The 25532-nt window shown below is 47.5% G+C and overlaps 1 protein-coding gene across 6 annotated transcripts in view; it reads right to left on the minus strand.

The window, feature by feature from the left end:
• Fam193b (family with sequence similarity 193 member B) overlaps window positions 1-25532 on the minus strand; it is a 33063-nt gene that overhangs the window by 4545 nt on the left and 2986 nt on the right. For 2 of the 6 annotated variants that reach the window (XM_051172014.1, XM_051172027.1), the window contains exons 2-6: window positions 12323-12565; window positions 10321-10540; window positions 9013-9388; window positions 6277-6460; window positions 5166-5405 (exon numbers count right to left, since the gene is read on the minus strand). The exons of 1 other annotated variant lie outside the window; for it this stretch is intronic. In XM_051172014.1, the coding sequence (XP_051027971.1) occupies window positions 5166-5405; window positions 6277-6460; window positions 9013-9388; window positions 10321-10540; window positions 12323-12565 (1263 nt within the window). Of the gene's footprint in view, window positions 1-5165; window positions 5406-6276; window positions 6461-9012; window positions 9389-10320; window positions 10541-12322; window positions 12566-21640; window positions 21702-24893; window positions 24957-25532 lie in introns of all 6 variants that reach the window. 3 more of the 6 variants (XM_051172022.1, XM_051172017.1, XM_051172032.1) reach the window with 3 other exon arrangements.

Raw genomic sequence — 25532 nt, forward strand, 5'->3', positions numbered from 1 at the left:
GTGAACAAAGGGGGCTGCATGGCAATGGAGAGGCAGTCTGGAGGTGGCAGGGAGATGGATTGCCATCATTATGTGGTCTTAAAGAAGATATAGGAGCTAAGACATTGTGTGTGGCTAGCATGTAAGCGATCGCCTGACACGGTGCTACTGAAGAGGGGCATGTCTTAGAAAGGTGTCTCACTGTTTACCCGGCTCCACACATCCAAGTCCACATCTAAAGAGAAGGCCCTAAGTCCAGGTGGAGCCTGGCAGGTCCCAAGAGGTTGGGTCCTGTAAATCATTTTGACAGACTTGAATCAGGAGAATGGAAATCCGACTGCGGGCAGAGTTATCCACACTTCTCTGCCTAAACCCAAGGTACCAGGAGGCTAACAAAGCCTTTACAGGGAGCTAGGTGTCAGGTGGGAAGAGCACCACCTCACGTGCTTACAGGTGACTTGCAAATTGAGGGGGAGACAGTGGAAAACTAATCTGGGGGAAGAAGACTTGCCATCATCTCAGAATCAACCTAAAGAAAGGGCTCTTCTTTCTGCCCCAAGCAGGCAGGCATGTATTCTCTTGTCTCTTCTGAACACTGACTACACACCTGACCTCAGCCTTCCTTAAAGCCCCTTGGACAAATCACATACTCTCTCTGAACCCTAGCTTCCAAATTTGTAATTCAAAAGAAAAAGCTGCTCTGAGGACGGTTGCAAGGGTTGGTACCAAGTATCCTTCTCCCTATGCCAGGACTGTGCCTACTTAGGTAAGTGGCAGTACGGCCTTGAGAAGTATCTAGAGGTGTAATGGGGCATTTGGAGACTGTAGGGATGGTCTCTCCCTCTCTCCCTGAACCCATACAGCCTGGCTAGGAAGTTTTTACTCATAAATGTTTGATGTATGTCCAGAAAGTCTGAAAAATACTGGTGTGGACAGCACCTCCTTGTTACAAACATTGCCAATGGAGGGAGAAAGCACAGAAATACATAGCGGCTACATGCCCAAACTGGACTCCTTGCAGCAAGTTGTCTTTTAACCCTCACCATGCCATCATTGCATCAAAATGCCTACTTTACAGATGAGGAACTCCAGCTTTGGCAAGAATACAAAATCGGCTCAATGTTAGGTGGCTACTAAGTGGCAAAATTAGGACAAGGCACCAGGGGTGATTCATAAGTTCCAGAACTTTTAGGTCCATTTTCTCACTGTGAGGCAGTGGGCTAAGCTTTGGGAGTACAACTGGGCACAAAACATGGCCTCTGCTTCCCATCTTCAGTCAGCCAGGGAAAAAAGACATAAAATAGACTACTTAATTCAGAGTGACAGTGTCAAGTGCTACAAGGCAGAATGTACAAGGTACTTTTAACCCAGCTGGACCATCTGAGAGTGTTCCTGGAGGGGCACTGAAGGGTGAGTAGAATTACTCTGGGGAAAAAAATGACATAAGCACATTCTAGGTAGAAGAAATAAGTGTAAAATCAGGGAAAGCAGGAACACACATCATTAGAAGCAAAACCACACAGAGGTACAACTGGAGCCTGGAGTTCTGTTCTGCAATTGTTTTTGCCAGGGGAGGTGTGGTGTGGAGGGACCTTGGGAGACAGGATGGCAGGTTAGAAAGTAAGGCTGAGATGAGGCTGAGAAGCTAGGCAGCAGCTAGATCCTAGGGAGTCTGCAGCTGTGCAGAAGTCTGGGCATGAGCCTGAAGCAACCAATGTTTACCAAGCGAAGGCTTTAAACATAACTGCTGTGGCTGGGGAAAAGTGAGCTGGTTTGAGTGGGGGCTGAGGAAGTTTATCATAGACAGGGACTTTTGGTGTTAAGATGAAATGACACGTGTCCAGAAGATGTCTCCAACCACTGCAGCTGCCACTGTGGCCCCCACGAACTGAGCATTCCTATGTGCCAGGCACTCTACTCAACTTTCTGTGCATCATTTCATTTCATCCTTGCAACAATTTATAACTTAGGTTTCTGTTATTCTTATTTTATAGATGGAAAAAGTGAGGCTTAGAGATTAACTGATTTGCCCAAGGTCATACAGCGAGTGTGATCAAGCTACGCTTCAAACTGAAGTCCAATTCCAAGGCTCACTGCGTTCAGTCACAATGACAGTGCCCACGGCTTGAGGCCAAGCAACAGGGTGGAGTGGTCCCCTTTACTAACAGATAATGGAGAAGAAAAGGCAGGCCTCTCTTGTAATGTACTGAGTCTGAGGTATCTGCAGGATGGCCCCCCCCAAAAGGATCAATAGTTATCAGGGATGCCAAAGTACAGGGTAAAAATACCATCTAGATGGCATCTCTTCCTAGAGAGATGCGTTCCACAGAGTCTAGGTGAGGGACAGGAACTCACAAAGGAGACAGAAAGAGGTCAGAGAGACAGCTGAGAAATATAAAGGAGATGGTGACTCTACTGCTTTCTAGGCCCTGCTTGCCTGAAAGCTGAGGAGCCAAAGATAAGGTTTAAAGGGGAGCATATATGTCAAGGTTCATTAGTGGACAATAATGACGGGCACATATCCAAGACATGACTTGGATTTGGTAATAAAGTAGTGACTGATGGGGGGGGACAACATTCTTTGGTCAGGTGAAAAGTGGAGTGAGAATAGAACATAGGTGTAAGGCTTTACGTGTATGAGGGAAACAAGCCGGGGAGGCAGGAGAGGCTCCAGCTTCCAGGAACTGACTGTCTTTGAAATTCACCAGTGGCACAATGACAGGTGATGGCAGCCAGACCAGAAGAGTCTGCGTTTGAGCCTGAGGCAATCAATGCTTACCAACTGAAGGCCTTGAAAATAAGCGCAGGCAGCCTGGGCTGGGGAAGCAAGGAAGGACTGTGTGGGCTGGGGTGGGAGAAGGACAACCCTTCCTTTGGATGAAAGGTATGTCCCATGGCGTTTTCTTTGTTGAAAATGTAAGTGAACTTATTTGCTGAAAAACAAGGGAGGGCAGAAGAGAGTCTCAAGGCTGGAGAGTCAGAGGTCTGACAAAGGCCATGTGAATGGGCATGACAGACTAGCCAGAAAGTAAGAGAATTCGAGCAAGTGGGGAAGCACCCAGCTGAGTGCTATCTTCGGTACAGAAGAGATAGTATAGGATGGAGCAGAGATGCACTTTTTCAAGCAGATGTGACAGAAAGGTGACAGGCAGGGAACTGAAGAGTACTGGTAAGAGTGACTGAACGATGGGTCAATCCACTTGCTCTTTTACTAATAGTTACTAACACAAGTGAGTGAGTGCTAGATTAGCCTGGGAAGAGGAGAAAGGGCCAGATGACAACATTCTGTAGACAAAGAATGGTCATAAGGTTGCAGACAACACAGGCAGGGGTATATATTCAAAGGATCAAGGATTAGTGCCTAAAAGCAAGAAAAGAAAGTAATGGTCTGAAAGTGGGATGAGGGGCCAGGAAGATCCCCCCTTTTAACCCATCTCCCAAGGTGGCAGAGAATAAGCCTACTGGGGAATCTGGACTTTTGAAGCTAGTCACACCGGCTATGACCAGTGGGTAGAATGACCTCAGAGAGGAGGCTGCCATCCAAATGGATAATGACAGTAGTCTCTATCTAACACTGAGACCATCTGTGTATGTTTGTCCCCGCCACAAGGCTGGGTCTGGTAGACAGTGACTGCACAGGGAGCTTTGGGATCAGAAGGGTGATGAATGGAAGGCTAGAGAGATGCAGCAGAAGCACAGCAGGAGACTTCCCTGAGTGTCTGTAAAGGAGGAGACATCTGAACTGAGCCCTGGAGTGAGTCTTTCAGGAAGGGTGCACAGGGTTACAAAAAGCACAGCAGACCTGGAACTGCTGAGCATGCACTCTGGGGAGTGTTCCGAGGCCAGAGACACTGCAGCCTGCTCCACACACCTGGAGGGCAGCTCTGGGTGGGAGCAACGCAAGGTTGACCATTCTCTGAAGGTACCACCAGGACCTTTCAGTTAACTACTTGAGGCTGCAGAAGGATCTTGGTTGTCCTTGAGCTGGAAAGATGGAGACTTACTTCTGTCTTCCAGAGCCCTAGGGCTGCTTGACCACCCAAGAACTGGGACTAGCTGGCTGTCAAACCAAATCTCAGATGGTGGCTCCTGTGTGTGGCACTGAGCAGACGCAGCTGAGGGTAGGCAGACGAAGAAGTAATGAAGCCCCAGGACTCATCTAGCAGTCGGGCCATCCAGGAATAGCTCCCTGGGTTTAATCCTCAGTGCTGAGGACTGTTCATTCCCATGGCTTCGATTACATCTCTGCGTTGGCGACTCCTAGTCTCACACCTCCACTTGCACTTGAATGTCTCACAGGAACCTCAACTGCATCCAGTCTTCTGCAGCTGCTGTGCTGCAACTGCTGCAACAAGCATCGTCAGCATATTGGCTGCCACCTGGGAACACTCCTGCCATGCTGTCATTAGAGTGCCAAAGCCTGCCACTTCTGCTGCCTTCAAATCTCTCTCTAGTCATCTCCCCCCTTGATCTTGTCTTTTCCTACCTGCAGCATCAAACTCAAAGTTTTCTTTCCTCTATATTCCAATCTGGCTTCTGCATCACCACATTGCAATCAAAATACAGATGGGACCACGTCAACCTTCCGGGGACACCGCTCATCTGGAGGTGGGTCAAAGTTCATCTCCAGCAGGGCCTCTGAGGCTCTCCTCTGCTTCCACTACCTGCCCTATTTCTCTGCTGTTTTCAGCTTTGTCTTTACCATATTGCTGTGCTAGCTGCCCTTACTGCCTGGGACTCAGTTGATAAGTAAACCTCTTGCAAAGCCATTTCTGGGCGAATAGGGTACTTCCCTCACCCTGTTACTTGTCACATCCTAATGTGCTTGTTCAGTTTTGTGTCAGTCTCCTCACTGGACTGAATTTCTCCTGGTGAGAATTTAACTGTTAGATTTGGCTTCCAGTATTTGTGGAAGTACTTGCTGAATGAATAAATGACCTACGGAAGCAAATCCTCAGCTTGGAGGACGCCAGCAAGCAGCCTGCGGTGGAGACACATGACTTGCCCCTGGGATTTCCCTGACCCTGATGCCTCCCAGATTCATCCAGACCTTCCCATAGCAGTGAGCCACACCAAGGTTTTTTGGCAGTCAGCACCATTCATGCCCCAGAGGTCTTAGGGCTTGAGGTGAGGGATTCCTCAGGGAGGAGAAGCAGTAGAGCTGAGCTCCGCCCCCCCACACCCACCTTCTTTTTCAGCTTGTGCCGGGCCCGCTTGGCGGCCCTGGCGCTGTTGGGGACTTTGGGCTCCGTGCTGTTGATGAATTCCAGCAGCTCATCCACATCTCGGTGGTCCACCGCAGGCTCCCCAGGGATCCCGCCCAGGGTGCCCCCCTTCATGGGCAGCTCCTCTTTCCGCCTGGTCAGCCTCGAGCGGAGCTTCTCCCGGATCTCAGTATAATTCCGACTCGTCGGGGCAGCGGGCGGCTGGGGGAGGGGAGGTGCTGACGTTACTCCCTGGGCCTGGGAGGCCTGTGGCACTCCCACCCGCTGGCACCAAGTATGTGGTGAGAAGCCAGATAATTATTGTCTCTAACATCGGCCACCAAGGCCAAACAGCTTCATCCTCAGTAAGCCCTGAGCTGAAGCAGTGGCAGGTAGGAAGACGAGGGCAGAGCTTGGTGACCAAGGACTGGGGAGCCAGGGAAGCAGGTTTGAGCCCAGGCTTCATCACTTGGAAGCTGTATGACCTTGGGTGAGTCACTCAGTCTTTGTGAACCTCAATTTTGTCACCTCTAAAATGAAGATAGCAATGCCTAGCTCAAAGGTGACTAGTAATTTTTAATCACTTCCGCGTTTCCTATCCTCAACTGCTCTGCTCTAGCTAACAGCCGTTTAGCAGCCTTTTGTTCTTCTCTTTATCAGACTTCTGAGCTGCTCCCCTATCTAGACACAGCATGTACCCTGACCCAAGCCTTCTTCTTGGTGCCATCTGTGCTCATGGCCTGTCCCTCAGCTGACTGTCACACTTGGGGAAATTTTTGCTTCCACTCTGCACAAGCCTTCGCTTCTCTGGGATTACACACGTACACATACCCATCAGAACCATAGCTTTCTCTCTGCCACTTCCTTTCCTTTTGCCTAAAGAAAAAAAGTCAATCTTAAGAGAAACCAGGAAAAGAGCACGGCCAACAAAACTTTAAGAAGTCCCAACCTCACAAATGTGCCTCTAGGCTGAAGCAAGCAGACTTAGGTGCAAGGACTCCGGGTCCCAGTATGGCAGTCACTGCCGTGAGCCAGGGCTCTGTCCTCTGCCCCCTGGCTGCCCAGCCCTCTCTGCCCAGGCAGGCTCACTCACCGCATTGTGGCCGAAGAACTCACAGTAGCAGCAGTCACAGAACTTCCCATCGCGTGGGTGGGTGGAGGACGAGGTGCAAGAGCTGCGCTCAGAGCTGCTATCCTCTTCCTCGCCCAGACCCTCATCTGCCTCACAGGCCAGGCCACTGTGTGCAAATTTGTGCCCCTTGCACCCAGGGTCCCTGCTGCAAGGGAGAAGGGCCCAGAGGTGAGAGTGGGTGGTGTAGGCAGAGAATACAGCAGGAGCCTAGAAAAGTCCCCCAGTCCCCAGCCACCATTCCAACTGCCCTTTTCCTGCCATGTCAGTGCCTCTTGTAAAGAGCAGAGCCTGGTAAGAGTCCCCGCTGCCTCTTGGCATTGCAAGTGCAAACACTGACCCTGTGCAAGCTTCCCACATGCCCCTCTCTGAGGGCACTGTGTGGATACCTCTCTAGCTTGCTGTTTTATCAAGCCATGTAATCACAGGCTGTTCATCATTGTTGTTTAAAACTAGGCAGTGTGCCACCTGCCTTCTGGAGTCTCACCAGACAACACGGCAACCCTGACCAGCAAGTGCTCAGTAAACAGGAATCTGAACTGACTCATGGGCATTGGGCTCCTCCGGTAAAGCCTCAAATGACCAAAGACAACACTGTTTCTTCTACTTTCCCAGGGTCCTCACAACACACTTGAGTCTTGCTTGTATCTGTGTCAGCAGAGCTCCTGCATCAAGAGCTCTGTGATAAGGAAATGCAGATGCATCTCCTGGGGCCACAGACCACAAGAGCTACTCTTGCTTGGATCCAGAACCCATGCTCAGCATGACAGCTAGCCATCCCTGAAGTCCTGTAAGAACCAGAGCCATTCTCCCCACTTAGTAGCTGTGGAGACACAGGCTCAGAGCATTTGACTGCTCTGTCCCACAGGCTCCCTGTGCACAGAGGTCATCCTTCCTTCATTTACATTCTGCGCCTAGACTCTAGCAATGACTTGGGAAACTTATAAACGATACTTCCCCAAGGTAAGAAGGAAACAGGCTAGCTGGGTGTGGTGGTGTACCCTTGCGATCCCAGCACTTGGGAGGCAGAGGCAGGTGGATATCTGTGAGTTCAAAGTCAGCCTGATCTACAGAGTGAGTCTAGGACAGCCATGGCTACACAGAGAAACCTTGTCTCGAAAACAAAAACAAAAACAAAAACAAAAAAAAAAAAAGGAAAAAGCTTTAGGTCAGGACTTTTTTTTCCCCCCCAAGACAGGGTCTCTCTGTAACCTTGGCTCTCTGTAACCTTGCACTCACTCTGTAGACCAGGCTGGACTTGAACTCACAATAATCTGCCTCTGCTTCCCAAGTGCTGGGATTAAAGGCATGGGCTGTCACCACCTGGCAGGCCAGGACATCTTTAGATGTTGATTATAATGCAAAAATGATGGAATGACCTAAATGTTCTGCAACTGGAGACCAGCAAAATGAACTACTAATATTCTCCAGCCCCAAATATTGAGTATGAAGAATAAAACACGGGAACACAGTACTACTTAATGAAAACTGCAAGACCCAAGTCTGTACTGGCATCATCAACACCATGTGAAAGACATGAGACAAGTCGAGTGGTGGCAGCAGAGTGCTGAGACCTCAGACTGAGGAATACAGATACACAACAGACAGTGCCAACCTACAAAACACCTGCCTTCAGCACATATCCTTTCAAATACAGGCTAGCAGAGCCACAGAGCTTCTCTAGGGCTCTAAACAGCCCAGATCTATTCAAATACAGGCCTGTCACAAGACTAGTTCTCTTAGTTAAAACATTGGGAATGAGCAGGTGTGATAATCCACCCTAATCCCAGCACTGGAGGCAGAGGCAGGTGGATCTGAGTTGGAGGCTAGCCCAGTCTACAGAGCAAGTTCCAGGACAGCCAGGGCTACAAAAGCAAAAGCAAAACCATTGGCAATGCCTCAATGTCCAGGAATGGGAGAACATAAAATTACGCTACAGGTATACAGTAGGATGTAGGATACTTAAGGGGTTTTGTTGTTGCTTCTCCAAGACAAAGTTTCTCCGTGTAGCCTTGGCTGTTCTGGACTCACTTTGTAGACCAGGCCGGCCTCGAACTCACAGCGTTCAGACCACCTCTGCCTCCCTGTGTGCTGGGATTAAATAAAGGTGTGTGCCACTGCACCTGGCTGGATACTTAAGTTTTAAAAGGAGTTTTAATTAGAGAAATGAACATGATATTTAAGAAGTGTTGCTACACAGGTCAGAGGGGGTAAAAACACTTGTAATCCCAGTAGGAGGCAGCTACGCCAAGAGGACCACAGTTAGAAGGCTAGCTTGGGTTACATAGCAAGATCCAATCTCAAAATGAAAATTAAAAATTGCTATTATAAAATGTTTATCAAATATAGACCAAATGCTGTCATTTACATCCAGAAGTATCTTGAAGAAAACAGGCCACAGTGCTGGAAGTTTTTCTTTAGGTTGTGAAGACTCTTTTCTTTTTTTATATCTGAATTGTTCTAAGCTTTAAAAAAATTATAATTGGGAAAACAATGAAAAACCCCTTAGTTTAGAACTTATTTATTTTTGGTGCTGAGGATCAAACATGTGCATGCTAAGACTGTGCTCTAAATACACAGCCACTTCTTCCAGCCCAGTCTCTACATTGTGACTTCCATCCCAACAGTGTTCTTGGCAAGTTTTCCAAACTCTTAAGCTCCAGCGAGCATGGAGTGGTGCCCTTCACGCCACTCACTTACCTGTGAGTGCTAGGGAGTGGCTGAGAGCTCGGTGGTGGGAGGAGAGGCCCACCGCAGTGCCCGCTGCAGGGGTGGCTGCACCCTGAGAATGGTGGAGGCATCTTCAGGAGTGGCATGCTGGTGGAGGGCAAATGGGGGCTCTGACATGGCCCTGGGGGGTGGGTAGCAGTGGCAGCAGCCACAGGGCACTCTGAAGCCTGGGCAGGGAAAGGTGCTGCTGGGGTGGTGGGCGGCAGGTGTGGGTGGGACGGCGAGCTGAAGGAGCCAGGGTGAGAAGGAATCAGAGATGCTGGGTGGGGTGGGTGGCCGGTGGGGCTGTTAGGGGGAGCAGTGAGGTCTGAGTGCTGGTGGTGCTCCGAGACAGGGAAAGCCTCACCTGTAGGTGGAGGGGAAAAAGATGGGTCAGACCTGGAAGGCTCACTGCCACATCTTCCTGTTTACTGTGGCCAGAGGGCATAGCCTCTCAGCACAAGGCACCCTGAAGAGTGTGTGGGTAGGAGCTCTGTTGGGCGGGGCTTGAGCAACCCAAGCCCAGGGAAGCTACAACCGAGCTGCTGCATGAATAGCGGATGCCCCTACAGTTTCTCTGAGTCCTTCATTCTTGGGCATTCCTTAGGCTGAGAAAGGCAATCATAGGAAGCAACCTTGGGATCTGCCTCTGGGTCACATGGACCAGAGCAGTCAAGGTGTGCTTGACTCCTAAGGCTCCAGACTTCTGACTGAAGTAGGAAAAAGCTCTGAAAACTCTTCAGCTCATGGACCAAGATAATGGATTATGAAGTCAGTTCACATATTTGAGGACAGCACCATTTGAAGAGCTCCACCCTCCATTACAAGTCCAGCATTAATACTCCAAAGGCTTTCCCTCTGGTCCTGAGCATTGGCAGTTTATGGGAGATTCCTGTAGTCTGCCAACCTGCCGGTCTCTCGTGGGGTAAACACAGTGTTGTACACCTCTCCTTTGGGTAGACAAAAAGAGGTCCAGGGAGGCCGAGGAAGGAGAGGCGGCCCAGGTTGGTGTCCAGGATCTAAGACTCACTTCCCTAAAGACTTTCCCAGGCTACTTGTTCCTCAGTATAGGACAACTACGAGGGCAAAGTTTCCTCCATGGGCAGTATTTTGTAACTTCAGTCTTGCAGAACGTCTTCCAGAAATAGTCAAGGTCTAGGTTGTCCCTGTTGCCATCAGAACAAGTTCATGCTTACTTATTTTAATAACCAAATTCCTCACTGACCAGGCCAAAGTAGAAAGGCAAACAGCTAGCTACATAGAAGGGGGCCCAGTACTTTCCAAAGCTTGAAGACTCACCAGGACTCCCAAGCGAGCCGCCTGGCACAGCCCCGCTGGAGTGTGGGGAATTCCAGAGGCCTGAGAGCTTATGTGCTGACAGGAACGAGCTGGGATCCCAGTCCCCTGAGTTCCCATGGCAGGAAGAGGAGGAAGATGAGGATGATGAAGAAGAGGACGAGGATGAATGAGAGTCACCCCCACAAGACTGTGATTTGCAGGATGTATGTGACAAGGAAATCTGGAAAGGAGAAAGAAAAAGGCTTATGGTCAAACAGTGGAGCTGACCTGTTCCATCAGGCCCTTAGGTGATGACTGAGGCACAATAAGCATAGGTCAAGCTGAGTCACACACAAAGGCCACGCCCTGGGAAGGACTATGGTGTTCGCAGTTCCATGGCCGTGTGGACAGTGGACAAAGAACATGTACCAGGGCAGAGCTGTCTATGAACGTGGTCATTTTCAAGTGTAAAGAACTGCAGAGATAAAAAAAAAAAAAAAAAAAAAAAAAAAAAAAAAAAAAGAACTGCAGAGATGAAAGGTCTGTCCGTTAGAAGTGTGGCTTAACGCTCAGGCTCCCTCATCCTCTTTCTATCTCCTTCCTTTCGTTTATCTTTTATTTTTATTTCTTGAGACCTTATTTTTATGTGTATGTGTGTTTGTCTGAATATGTCTGCACACCATATGCATACAGTACACAGAGGCAAGAAGAGAGCATCAAATCCCCTAGGGCCGGAAACAGCAGGGTATAAGCCACCATAAAGTGCCGAGAACCAAACTCCAGAGCTCTGGAAGGGCAGACAGTGCTCTTAACCACCAAGTCATCTCTCTAGCCCCAGACTTTCAATTATGTTGTATTTTTTTTAATTTTAAAAATAATTTATTTTTATTTTATGTACATTGGTGTTTTGCTTGCATGTACGTCTTTGTGAGGTTGTTGTATCCTCTAGAACTGGAGTTACAGACAGTTGTGAGCTGCCATGTGGGTGCTAAGATTTGAACCTGGGTCCTTTGGAAGAGCAGTCAGTGCTTGAACCTCTGAGCCATCTCTCCAGCTTTTTGTGGTATTTTTTGAAATAAGGCTCTCGATGGAGCCCTGGTTGTCCTGGAATTCACTAGGTAGAGAAGGCTGGCTTCAAATTCAGAGACCTGCCTGCCTCTGCCTCCCAAGCACTGGGACTAAGGATGAGTCCCACCATACCTTCCTTCTGTTTATGATGCGTATCTGTGCATGTCTGTAAGTGCAGGTGCTTATGTGCCACGGTGTACAAGTAGAGCTCAGAGGGCGATCTTGGATTCAGGTCCTTGCCTTCCACCCTGTTGGCTTGCACTGTGTAATCAGGTAAGCTTCCAGGGACGGTCCTGCCTCCGCCTCCCAGTGTACTGCAGGAGCATGGGGTTACAGCCATGCATTACCCCACCTGGCTTTGTGTGGACTCTGACGACTCAAGCTCAGACCCTCACGCTTCTTCCCACTGAGTCATCTCCCAGGTGGTGCCCCTGCCTCCCCCCACCCCCACCCCAGCACTAAGGAATCAAGCCAAAACTTTTGTACACCCAAGACAAACATTCTACCCCTGAGCTACATTTCCAGCCCCAAGCAAGAAATCTTGAAACTGAATTGATGCTGGGTAAATGACAGGCTATAGGGGAAGGAAAAGCGAGGAGCCCAGCTGACATGACTCACAGACGGCAGACTTGCAAGGCTCCTAGCTATTGCCGATGTCTTCTGATGGAGGCCCACCTGACCTCCAACTTATGTGTATCATACTGCTGGCCTTTCAAATGGCCCAGGGATGAAGGCGTCAGGGTCGGGGATGGGACAGGATCCAGACCATCTACATCCACTAGTAGGCCTGTCTCTTTTTCCCTCAAACCTGAGCCTAACTTGAAGATACAAAGTGCAGCCTGATGGTTCCTCAGAGCAGCTTGGGCAGAGCCTCCTGTGGCTAGGGGGAACAGCTTGACCTCCTCAGGGAGGAAGCAGCCTGGCATCCAGGGGTCACCTGTCAGCTGTTACCTACCGCCACTGCATGTTCTTGACCTGTCTGCCTTTCATCTTCCTCCATGCTCTTTCGGCAACTCTGGCAGACCCATAGAGGCATCTCGCCTAGGAGATTCTTGACGAGCTTTGGCATGAAGTCAGGGGGCAGCTTCTCACCCTGCAACACCAGTCCATTGTGTGAAGGGCCTTCTTCCCAGCCTTTGCGCTCGCGGTGACACAGCAGGCAACATGTCTGCACAGACTGGCTGGAGGTAGGGGGAACCTGTCCAACACACAGACACAGGGTTCCCAGGAGGGGGAAGGCTGTCCTTAGAAATGATGCTAACATCATTAGTAATACCACTTATTACGTGCCAGGCACTGGGATAGGCACTTCATAAATGTAATTTAGTTTTAGTCCTTGTAACAGCTCTGCAAACAAGGTGTTCTTATTCCCATTTTTAAAAGATGACACAGATTTTAAGAAGTTAAATGAGTTGCCCAAGGTCACAGAGCTAGTGATTGGTTGAATGCCAGTGAGTGACTCCAAGACTCATGCTCAGATGGCCTCAAACAGCAAAGAACACTTCTTCCCTCTCTGTTGAGCCTAGGAAGGGCCACAGCTCTACGCAGGCTACACACCAGTCCTCACCTGGAAGGAAAATGGACTCTCTGTCCAAGGAGAGTTAGGAAGAACATGTGCATTTTCCAGAGATGAACAATTCCTTCAGCACTGCAGTGGGGTTTTAGAGAAGGGTCTGTAGAAATGGTAAACAAGCAGGAAGAGACAGCTCCTGGTGCTCTTTTGGGTAGGGGTGATGAAAAAACCGGGTCTCTGGGTCAGACGGACATGCACTCTCTTCTCAGCCTCAGCACAAATCAGCCAGCAACCTTGAGCAAGTTATTTAACATCTCTGCTTCCTCCTCACTCTAGAGCTGTGCAGAGTGCTACAAGCCACAGCCCAGGCCCCATGGTTACTTGGCCTGCTGCTTCTCCCTTTGACAGATCGGACCCCATCACTTCAGTTTGAAGGTTTCCTTTCACATTGGGATTCTGACTGGGAATCTACTTACATTTATAATCCCAATTAATGGTTTTCCTCTTTTTTCCAACTCTAGTCTCCTTCCACTGACATTGTACATGGCCTTGTCACTTCCTTTGGGCCAACAGGATGTTGCAGACATGTAGGCAGTACCAATCTGAATAGCGTGTATGCACTTCTCCTTGTATCCTTGCATGGATGGCTTGGCATGATCTTGTGCCTCTGCTACACCATGAGGGAATGGCCAGACTCCTGACTGTGAGACTTGGAAAAAATGGGACTGTTCCTCCCTCATCAGTCAGCTGATCAGACTGGAGTGAGCCCAGCTGAAGTCAGACAGGTCTGCTCAGTGCTACAGTGACACCCCATCAAGTAGCAGATTCAGGAGAAACAGTAAATGAATGGTATTGCTTTAAGCCGCTAGGTAGGGTGGTTTGTTCCCACAGACAACTCAGGTGACTTTCAACTTTACCCTCCACTAGGTAGTGTGTTTGTAAGGGTGTCAATGTTTCATGTGACACCACCTTCTCAGAGTGTTGGGACCAGAGTGTCCTTAAATCTGCCATGTTGTCACCATGCTACCCTGGGTCCCTGGTTTCTCAAAAAAGAAAGGAACCAGAAGCAACACCAACAGTATAATGAACACTTACAGAAGTGTACAGAATATGGAAAAGAGCACCAGAGACAGACACTTGACAACTGGAATTTATAGGAGACACAGCCAAACTACTCTGCCAAGGGGCTGTCTCAAAGAGTGCGGGTCTGCTTAATGTTAAGTGTAAACGGAACTCATCTGTGTCATTTCCCAAGTGTGGAAGGTTAATGGAGAAGGTTAGCAAAATTAAGGCAAAGGAAGACGTTCTTATTTTACTTAAGTATTTATTTGCTGTTTGTCTGTGTGCACACACTTGGGCATCCATGTGGAGGTTGGAGTACAAGTTACTGGAAACTCTCCCTCCTTCCACCGTGTGGGTCCTGGGGGCTGAACTCAACAGCTCCTAGAGCTGTTCAGCCATCTCACAGGCCCCAAAGGGGAACTTTTTGAGAACAGTACTTAGGATGTTTTTCAAAGCCGTGTTACAATGACTGCACTAGGAAGGAGGAGGCCACCAGCATGCAGGGTTTTGTCCCTAGTGGCATATGAGAACGCCATGGATGGTCACACAGGTCTTGCTTCACTAGGACACAAGGGTTCTAAAGGCCTTTGTTGCCCAAGGTCACAGAGCTAGTGATTGGTTGGATGTCACTACATGGGGTGCTTGTTACTGGGTGTTTTCTTCATTTTGTTTTTGAGTCAGAGTTTCATGAAGGTCAGGCTGTCTTTGAACTCATTATATAGCAAAGGGTGGTTCTGAATTCCTCACCTTCCTGCCATCTACTCTTAAGTGCTGGGATTTTGGGCATATACATGTGTTAGCAAGTCTGGCCAGAAAGAAAAGTCTGAAAAAAGTAAAAACACCTTTAAAACCAATCTTTTCCCCTTCTCTTGGTACTAGAGATCAAAACCAGGGGCATGTGCACTTAACATTTTAATACAGTTTATAAAGTATAATATACAGAGGGTTTTTTTTGTATTTTTGTTTTCTTTTGTTTTGTTTTGAGACAGGGCTTATGTAGCCCTGAGGTGGCCTGGAACTCACTGTTTAAGTCAGGTTGGCCTTGAACTCAATGATCCACCTGCCTCTGCCTCCTAGACGCTGGAACTAAATGTAAGTGTCATCATTCCTGGCTAATATATGATTTTGAGTAATAATTCAAGTGCATAGTGTATACCCCACAGCACAAAAGTTACCTTCTCAGGGCTGGAGAGGTGGCACAATGATTAAGAGCACTGACTATTCTTCCAGAGGACTTGGGTTTGAGTCCCAGCACCTACATGGAAGCTCTCAACAGTCTCTTAACTCCATTTCCAGAGGCCTCTGCTCACACTGGGCATGTACATGGTACACAGTTATACATGCTGGTAAACTATTCATATACATAAAAATTTTTAAATGCTTTCTCTCAAAAGCAAACACAGAATTCTTATAGTTTTAAGTATGGGACCAATGTGCTTGTATCCAGAGTAAAAGTAACTGTGAAAAGTTGTGGTGCAGTGGGCATACTGGATTTGGTACTCACCCTGAGCTACCATAATCTATGAGCTGTGTGATACTGGCCAGGCCCCTTAACCCCTCTGCTTGTCTAAAATGGGATTAAGACCTAATTTGTGGGGTCAGTTTTGAGAACGAAATGTGACGAAGAACCTCCTCCATGCAAAGCTTATAATACTTGGCTGAACAAATGGTACTAATTCCATGGCAGGAACTAAGAAAACAATAAATGGCTACTAAATACTATATGCAGACCATGTCATATACAAGGAATACAAGGTGTCTTGTGAGATATCTTTTTTGGGAGAAATGGTTGGCGGTTGACAGGATCTTCGCCCCCACCCCCCGAGACAGGTTTCTCTGTGTAGCCTTAGCTGTCCTGGACTTACTTTGTAGGCCAGGCTAGCCTCGAACACACATCAATCTGCCTGCCTCTGCCTCCCGAGTGCTGGGATTAAAGGTGTGCACCACCATGCCTGGCTTCTGTTAGACATATTAATCTCTGCCTTTACCCCATGAAGTCAAATGCTTAAGTCCCCTAATACAAAGGCTGCACTTCCCTACACCTCCCTTTGCCAAGGGAATCTTCTATGTAAGAGCCCTTCATTCCCATTTCCCTGCAAATAGTTGAGCAGGCCTTAAAGGCCCCAGCATAAACCCATATCCTCTAGACAATACCAGAGGTCCTCTCTGATCACCGCCCTCCCCTATGCCCACCTATGCATTGTGCCATGCACTTCAGTTATATCCTGTTTGTTTGTTTGTTTGTTTGTTTTTGAGACATGGCCCTCTATGTAGTCCTGGCTGTCCTGGGGGAGGAAGGGGGGGGTCACTGTGTAGACCAGACTGCCTTCAAACTCAGAGGTCCGCTTGCCTTCTTGAGGCTGGGATTAAAAGCATGCGCCACCACACCTTGCTAATCTTGTGCTTTCTATTGGGTGCAAACTCGCAGCACAGCCAAGCCTGGCTCAAGGCTAACTCATCAGATTTGTGAAGCATCCTCATACCATGATAGCTGGCAGGGAGCTTGGTGAGACCATCCTTGAAAGTACTGCTTCCTATAGAGCAGGTCCTCACCTCTCTACCCTGCCCCTCCACCTGTATGGCTCCAATTTCAAACATGGAAAGATGAGAGACTGCAGTCTTCAAGGATTACAATAAGATGCTCCAAGCTAAGGAAATAATGTGACTCGAGAGCTAAGTGAGGCCATAAATTAAACTAACCATTAATGAGAGTCACCCTATAGGGCAGGCTGTCTTTCCTGATAAAGGACAAAACAGACATGGAACGCTAATTAAGCTTTTGCTGAAGCACAGACACTGTGTGTATTGCACAGAGTTGCCCAAAGGTCTAAATAACAGTAGGAAAACACTTAGCAAAGGGATAAAGACAGTTGGCACTTAATTTTTTTTTTTTTTTTTTTTTTTGGTTTTTCGAGACAAGGTTTCTCTGTGTAGCCTTGGCCATCCTGGACTCACTTTGTAGACCAGGCTGGCCTCGAACTCACAGCGATCCGCCTCCCGAGTGCTGGGATTAAAGGCGTGCGCCACCATGCCCGGCGGCACTTAATTTATAAACTAGGCCCTTTGGCTATTTTGTTCCTAACAAGTCTACATGAGGGACTAGCTGTCCTCAGTGCTCTCTTTAGCACACTTACATCCTGCTTTCAGGACCATGCAGTTTGGAAGGGCCAACCCCAAAGCCCTAGGCTCTGGAGACTTTCTCTGGATACAATGTACCATGGGGCTAGGAGATTTTCTATTTCTTCTTTTAAGAAACAGTCTTATAGCCAGGGGTGAGGGGTGGGGTAGTGGTAGGACACATGTTTAATCCCAGCACTCTGCAGGCAGAGGCAGATGAATCTCTAAGTTGGTGGCTAGCCTGGTCTACAGTTAGTTCCAGGACAGCCAGAGCTACACTAGCTACACAGAGAAACCCTGTGTTGGAAAATCAAAACAAAGGCTGGGCATTGTGGTGCACGCCTTTAATCTCAGCACTTGGGAGGCAGAGGCAGGTGGATCGCTGTGAGTGTGAGGCCAGCCTGGTCTTCAAAGTGAGTCTAGGAAAGCCAAGGCTACAAAGCGAAATCCTGTCTCGAAAACAAAAACAAAAACAAAAAAAGAAAAGAAAAGGCAGAGGCAGCGCAGGGTCATCACTACATGGTGCAGGCTGCTGCTGAACTCGCAATCTTCTTGCCCCAGCCTCCTGAGTACTAGGACTACAGGTGTGCCACCATAGCTGACTATCTCTTGACATTTTCATTTATTTTTGAAAATATTAAAAAAATTTAATTATATGTATGTGTGTTTACAGATGCTTTTGGAAGCCAGAGGTATTGAGTATAAGTTATAGGCAGTTGTGAGCAACCCCAACATGGACACTCAGGTCCTTTGCAAGAGCAGTACATGCTCATAACCACTAAGCCATCTTTCCAACTTTAAATTTGAAATTACATATAGTACATGCATGCATGTGTGTGTACATGCACACAATGGCACATGGGTGAAGGTCAGAGAACAACTTTCAGAAGCAAATTCTTTTTCTACTGTATGGGTCCAGAAATCCAGCTAAATTACTACCGCCAAGCTGTTAACGTTCCCAGATGTTACAATTCCTTTTAATCAATGCTATGGCTGAGAAAAGCTCTTGGCTAAGGGTTCCTTCTGACTGCAATCTCCTGTTATTTTTTCAAATTCTGGCAAACATGGTCCCCTACGCCTTGAATAGGTAAACCCAGGCTTTCAACTTGCTGTTCTCCAAGCTTTATTGTTATCAGAGTCCCTGGGCAGCAGCTAATTGGTCCCACTCACCTGAGATTAAACTCCAGAGCCTCTGGAGGATAGGTTTAGTCTTAAGCAAAATATGAAGAAAAATTTCTAGTGGCTCCACTGATTTTCTATTTTGCCAAAAAGACTTCAAGATAATTGCTATCCTCTTCAAGTGAAACCACAGAGTCTCGGCTGGATGTGGTGGCGCACACCTTTAATCCCAGCACTCAGGAGGCAGAGGCAGGCAGATAGGTGTGAGCTCAAGGCCAGGCTGGTCTACAAAGCGAGTCCAGGACTGCCAAGGCTACACAGAGAAACCCTGTCTCTGAAAAACCAAAGGAAAAAGAAAGGAAGGAAGGAAGGAAGGAAGGAAGAAAGAAAGAGATACCAGAGTCTCTGTAGAGTGGGCTTGCTGGTGTGGAGCCCATGCTGTAGTGTGCACATCTCCAGGGCAGGGGAATGCCCAGGTCCAGGACGCTGGGAATGGCCACTGAATTCGGGGTCTTTGCTCCCTTACTAACACAGCTACTTCTGCTTGGTCCAAGAAGCATTAAGGTAAAGTAACTAATGTTCCTGGATGAACAGATCAAAGGGAAAGTTCTTTTTTCTTCATGCAATACCAGTTTTACCTTAAAAGAGTGTCTTTGTTATCCAGACATGAGTACTAACAGACATTTTCTCAAACAAACAAACAAGCAAACAGAACAAGCCCATTACTTCAAGAAAAAACAGCCAAGTATTTGTGGCCAATAATAAAAATTCAAACTTTCAATCAAAAATTCAAATTTGAGAGCAGGGCATGGTGGCTCATACCTCTAATCCCAGCACTTTAGGAAAGCCGAGACAAGAGAATCAGGAGTTTGTGGCCAGCCTACGCTACAGAGTGAGAATCTATCTCAAGAAACGAAAACAAACAAAAACCTAAAAATTTGGAACGCTTGTATCACTTACCATAAGCTTTAGTGTCTAAATATGTCTGAGGAAACCGGGGTGTTATTAACAAATGTTATTTTTGGCATGATAAATGAAATCCATTTACAAATAATGAAAGCATGATTTCACATTATTATACATTGGTCAAGAATCTATCTGGAGTGATAGCTGCACAACAGTTTTTTGGGTTTTGGGGTTTTTTTGCTTTTGTTTGGAGACAGGGTTTGCTACATAGCTTTTGCTGGCCTGGGACTCACTAACTAGGTAGACCAGGCTGGCCTTGAACTCAGAGATCCGTCTACCTCTAGGATTAAAGATGTGCATAACTGTGCTAGGGTCAGACAATGAATTTTTTTTTTTTTAAAGACAGGGTTTCTCTGTGTAGCCTTGGCTGTCCTGGACTCATTTTGTAGACCAGGCTGGCCTCGAACTCCCTTGTACTGGAATTAAAGATGTGTGCCACCACTGCTGGCTTAGACAATGAATTTTTAACGTGAAATGAATACAAGGACTTAACATTGCACTAAGGGCTTTGTGCAGACTACTCAGGGTGCATGTAAACATGTGCACGCAGGCGCCTGCACGCAGAGCTGCACGCAGAGGCATGCCTTAGCTCCTTCAGGTCGGGGTCTCCCACTGAACCTTGTCTAGAGCCTCAGCAGTCCTCTTGTCTTCACACGGGCCACTGTAGTTCCGTGCTGGGCTACAGGTGTGTATGACCACATGGGCTTTCTACCTGAGTGGTGAGGGTCCAAACTCTGACCCTCACTTATATAGCGCCTCCTCTCCCACCTTTCCTTTATTAAAAAATCTGCAAAACTGAAAACAGGACCAGTTTCTATTTTAATTTTGAATAATTATTTTTTAAAATAGCACATGTATTATTCTGTGTGTGTGTGTGTGTGTGTGTGTGTGTGTGTGTGTGTGTGTGTGTGTGTGCGCGCGCGCGCGCATGATCCATGCACGGGGCACATGCACTTGCACTCTGTATGTGGACATCAGAGGACAACTTCAGGAGTCTTCCTCTCCTTCATCACGTGGATGCCAGGGATTGAGCTCAGGTTATCAGGCTTAGCAGCAAATGCCTTTATCTGCTGGCCCATCTCACCAGCACCCAACTATTTATGTTTAGTAAAATTGGAAATTACATTATTGTGGTAAGTTAAGCATGCTTAGTCTTTTTTTCCAGTCCTGGAGATCAAACCCAGGGCCTACTATGTGCTAGGCAATAATCCTTATAACAATTATATGGCTTGTGGTGTGTCTGGATAGCCTTTGGGGCATGCAGGCCTTTCTATCCAGTTGGCAAGTGTCAGAGAATAACTCTGGTCACTAGACTAGACAGGTGCCAAGATCTGTTGTGAAGCTGGGCTGAATTTTCAACGTTTAGCCTAGTCTCATTCTCCCAGGAATTCCTCTCAGTCCCCAGAGTTCATGGCTGTTTGTACCAGATTTCCCAAGATACATGCTGTATCTAGCCAGCTGCACTGCAACAGGCTCCAAATCCTATTCTGAAATAGCCCATGAGAGTATAATCCTCTCAAGATACCAAACGCCAAGAGCTTCCTTGACACCAAGGCAAAGTAGATGACAATAGCAGCTAAAATTTCTTATGTCAACCATCATGCTACACGCTTGGAAACTCCTTGGTAAATTCCTAGCATCCCATAAGATCCTAGTCGCAGGTCAATGAAACTTTTTGTACTAAGCTAAGTTAAGCAGTTCTTTTAGTATAGCACCTGTCACATTGTGCCATATTCCTGGCAGAGTGGAGCCCTCTGGGGCATGGAATGGCTGTTGATCATTTACATATGCTCAGAAACCAAGTATGGCTTGCTGCCTGTTACATAGCAGGCATTCATTAAATAAATGGAATTTTAAAGCCCTTATGGCTCAGTGTCTCAGCTACTTAACACCATGAATAGAATTTAAAACATCAAAACAGGTCCCCTTCCTGACATTTTGTGCTGAAGGCATGGCTCTGATGAGAAGACAATCAGAACTAAGTCTATCAGAATGCTAGAAATCAGAGCTGCAGTTAAGGCTCTAGGAGCTGACCAGCCCCAGCTCAGTGGTTTGGAACTTTTACTGTAATTCTTACTCAAGTGTGGCCCTTCCAGGAGGCAGAAAACAGTTTCATTCTCTTAGGCAGTAGGTAGAAAGCCTTCTTTGGTTGTGTAAGCTGAGGGACAGTGTAGCAAGACTGTCTGACACTAATGACCCCATAAGACTCCAACGCACTCAAATACTGCAGTAGGGAGTAGCCAAAGGAAGGCTCAAGCTGTTCGTTCACCCAGGCCCCTGGGCCAGCTGCTGCTCTACTACCCTGCAGTCCAGGACAGGTCTCTCACGGGGAAAAGAGCATGAACGTTGGAGACATGGTTCTAAGTTCAATTCTTTGTTCTGCCATTTTCAGCATTACTCAAATTCTGGGTCTCACGTTTCTCAATTTATGAAATGGGAATAACACCATACTTCACAGAGTTGTGAGGACAGAAGGAAATAAATTATGTAAAGTACCTGGCCTGGGTCTGGCACACAGTAGGTGCTCAATACCCGTTAGTTTCTTTCCTCTTCTGCCCTGGAAGAAACGACAGGGAAACTTACTAAGTGAGGCTTGCCCAAACCAACTTTATTACTTGAAGCATAGGACAGAAGACTAAACAGTGACCTTCAAGGCATCTTTGCACCCCCAAGTTATACAACATGGCCCTCATTTCCTACAAGGGTCTCTAGCATTTGCAGTTCCTCTGGCCCTTTCTTTCTGCCTTAGTTTCCCCACATCCCTTTTTCAGGATAGAAATACCTACTTCTTTCATGTTAATGGGGGAAAATAAAAAAGGGAGCCAAGAGCTTTGGGTAGAGGATAAAGGGAGACAGACGGTTTATGAAACGCAGCATGTTCCTCTTGCTACTCAGCTAATGGCTTCCTAAGTGGAAGGGTAAGGATGACATGAACAGTGCAAACTCAGACCCCTCCTAGGATACAAGTTCACCTTTCCTTAGTTCCTACTGTCCACAAAGGGCCATTAAATACCCCTGTCCCCAGTTTCATAAGGCACTGCTTTTCCTCTTTTTTCTGAAGACTCAACTTGGGTGTCAAATGCTCTAAGTCCATAGTCAGAATGAACAGGGCTTTGTTCTGGATTGCCCTATGCGCTCTATACTTCTCTAGAGTAGAGGTGATCTCCTATATTTAAAAGAGTCTTCTTACATAGCCCCGGCCGGCCTGGAGTTCACTATGTAGACCTGGCTGACCTCAAACTCAGAGACCCACCTGCCTCTGCTAGAATTCCAGGCATGCACCATCATGCATTGCCCTAGCACACATATCTTAATAGTTTAAATCTGTTATCTCTAGAATATCATGGGACTTCCAAAGACAGACAGTGTTCCAAGAGTTTCTGTATTCCAATCACTCAGCAGAGACACATAGGGTAATATACAACAAAAAACTAGCAGTTGACTAGTCAACTGGAAAGTGGAGGAAGGTGGAGTTTTGTTTTGTCCCCCCCCCCTTGTTTGTTTTTTGAGACAGGGTTTCTCTGTGTAGCCTTGGCTGTCCTAGACTTGCTTTGTAGACCAGGCTGGCCTCGAACTCACAGCGATCTGCCTGTCTCGGCCTCCCCAAATGCTAGGATTACAGGCTTGCGCCACCACACCTGGCCTGACTTGTTTTTTAAATTGTATGTGTATGAATGTTTTGCCTATATGTATGTCTGTGTGCTACATGTATGTCTGGTGCCCATGGAGGCCAAGTGTGTGCTGGATCCCCTAGAAATGATGTTACAGTGTAACATGTAGGTGTTGGGAACTGAACCTAGATCACTTGGAAGAGCAGCAAGCGCTCCTAAGCCTGCAGCCCACTCTGCAGCCCACTCTTGTTTCTAAGTGATGGCGGGGTCAGACACAAGGCCTACACCTTACAGAAGGTCTCTACCATTGAGCTGCATCCTCAAAACTCTAGTCCCCGAAAACAGAACAAAACACAACGCTGGGCTCCCTCAATTAGCAGCCCCCAGATCCAGCCACACTTAGAATCTCCTAGAATAATCCAGAACTGGATCCTGGGTGGGTCCAGCCCTGGCTGGATAGATAGGTCAGGGATGGAGTGAACAAAGGAGGTGGCTACTAGTTAGGCTGGGGTGAAAAGACATGGAGCAGAGGTATTGAGCCTCTCCCTGAGAGCCACCTCCTTGCGCTGTACCACACAGGGCTAACACACCAAGCGTGCCTTCCTGCTTAACGCTGTTCACTCATTCCTCAAGTGCCCAAACGACTTGCCTTGGAACATCAGCCGGCTTCTCCCTGCTCTCCAGATGAGGCAGGCAGTGGTCACTTGCAGAGCAGCGGTTCTCAACCTGTGGGTCAAGACCCCTTGGAAGGTCAGATGACCCTTTGACAGGTGCACGCTCCCTTTCTCCCCCGCCCTCTCTTTTAAAGATTTATTATTATGTATATAGTGCTCTGCCTGCATGTACACCTGCAGACCAGAGGAGGGCATCAGATCCCATTACATATGGTTGTGAGGCACCACTGGGTTGCTGGGAATTGAACTCAGGACCTTTGGAAGAGCAGGCAGCGTTCTTAACCTCTGAGCCATCTCTCCATCCCTCACAGGCTCTCTTATCAGGTACCCTGCATACCAGATATTTACATTACCACTCATAATAGAAGCAAAATTACAGTTATGAAGTAGCAATGAAAATAATTTTATGGTTGGGGGTCACCACAACATGAGGAGCTGTACTAAAGGGTTGCAGCGTTAGGAAGGCTAGGAACCACTGCTCTAGATACCACTAGATCGCCACCTTCCGTTCTGGAAATTGCCAACCATGAAGACCAGGCTCTGAGAAGCTTTTCTGCCTCAGCTTCCCCTGGGCCACCATCCCAAGCAGCAAGCACCTACAATTATAGCTACACTTGTGCTGTGTGCTTGGCAGGGAGGACTTGTTGGGCCTTAACATTAAACTAGAAAGCCTGGATTCACCATTATTTTATAGAGAAGTAAACAAGCCGAGGGTGCTAGAACACTTCCAAAGGCCACTTAAGAGGACGCAGGATTTGCCATACAATATTAGCTCTCCGAGGATAGGAACCAGGTTTCATTCACTTCTGCTTTTGTAGCTAGTCCAGGGCCTGGCATTGTGGGGCCACTTAGTGTTGGCAGAACAAACGAATGCTAGGCAAGGGGACTACTGGGTGTGACAGTACATGTGTCGTAGCTGGCTTGAATGAGTACCAGTGAGTCTAGCACTGTGAGGTGCTTAACAGCCATGTATTGAGCAATAAAGACCATGCATAATCTATACCCTTAAGGTAATTTAATTAAAAAGGTCCTGATCTAGAAATTTCTAGCTACATTAAGTGAAGGTGTTCTGATTGTAATCATCCATCTATTATCAGACATTAAGCTATTCTGAGACATTTAAAGGAAATTAAAAATTTTTAACTGAGTGGGCAAGTCTTTATCTTCAAAGGTCATTGGCATTTTTGCACTGAAAATCTTTCTGGCTTACAAAAAAAGAACTCGGTGGTTCTAGGTGGGGTTGCCCCCCTCGTATCATTTCCTCCCACTGGCCATGAAAGTGATGCAGGCCTGAGCCAGCAGGGGAAGGTCCCTGAGGATAGGAACTACCTTGACCTTCTGTGTACCTCAAAGGCCCTGGTTACAGAGATCATTTTGAAGCTTGCTGAGTGAATTAAACATAATGAAATGGTTTCAATAATGGTATTGACTGATCACCTCAGCTTCTCAGGGGAACAGACTTACTCAGCATTGGAAGAGCCAGGTCTCTGAGGCCCTTGACACTAAACTGGACTGTCCCAGGAGATGCTGGAGAGGGATGAGAGGGAGAGGATAGGATGAGCTCATTGCCACCCACCCAGTTTCCTTAGCAAGCCCCCGAGGGGCTAAGTGCGCACACAGGCTACTAGAACGGTGTGGGAGTAAACTCAGCTGGGAGAGGCAGTACGTGAGGCTGGCTTTGGCCACTCATCACAGCTCCTGCCACCCAGAGGAGACTGCATTCTAGGCTGCTTCAAAGTCTCTTGCTGATGAGGCCCAAATAGGGAAAGGCACAAAGCAGGAGAAGTGGGGAGTTGAAGTCAAGTCGGTGAACTACTCAGTGCCTCCTTGAACAGCTTTTAGGCTTTGCAAGTCAACCGCCCTCTGCCTTCCTATCACCCTTTGCTAAAAAGGCAGCACCTGCTTAAGCTTTATCTTAGAGTAAAAGAGGGTTGAGGAATTCAGGCAATTGACCAGGGCTAAAACAACTGAAAGGGCTTTTGGGCTTGTCCCTGAAGTGTACAGGTTATGAGAATGAGTTATTAGGTCTGGAGGGACCCAGGAGGCTGGGGCACAGCTACCCAAGGGAAGCACATGTTGTTCAGACTACAGTGCCTGCTGTAG

This window comes from Acomys russatus, chromosome 3 (genome assembly GCF_903995435.1).
Source record: "Acomys russatus chromosome 3, mAcoRus1.1, whole genome shotgun sequence".
Lineage (NCBI taxonomy): Eukaryota > Metazoa > Chordata > Mammalia > Rodentia > Muridae > Acomys > Acomys russatus.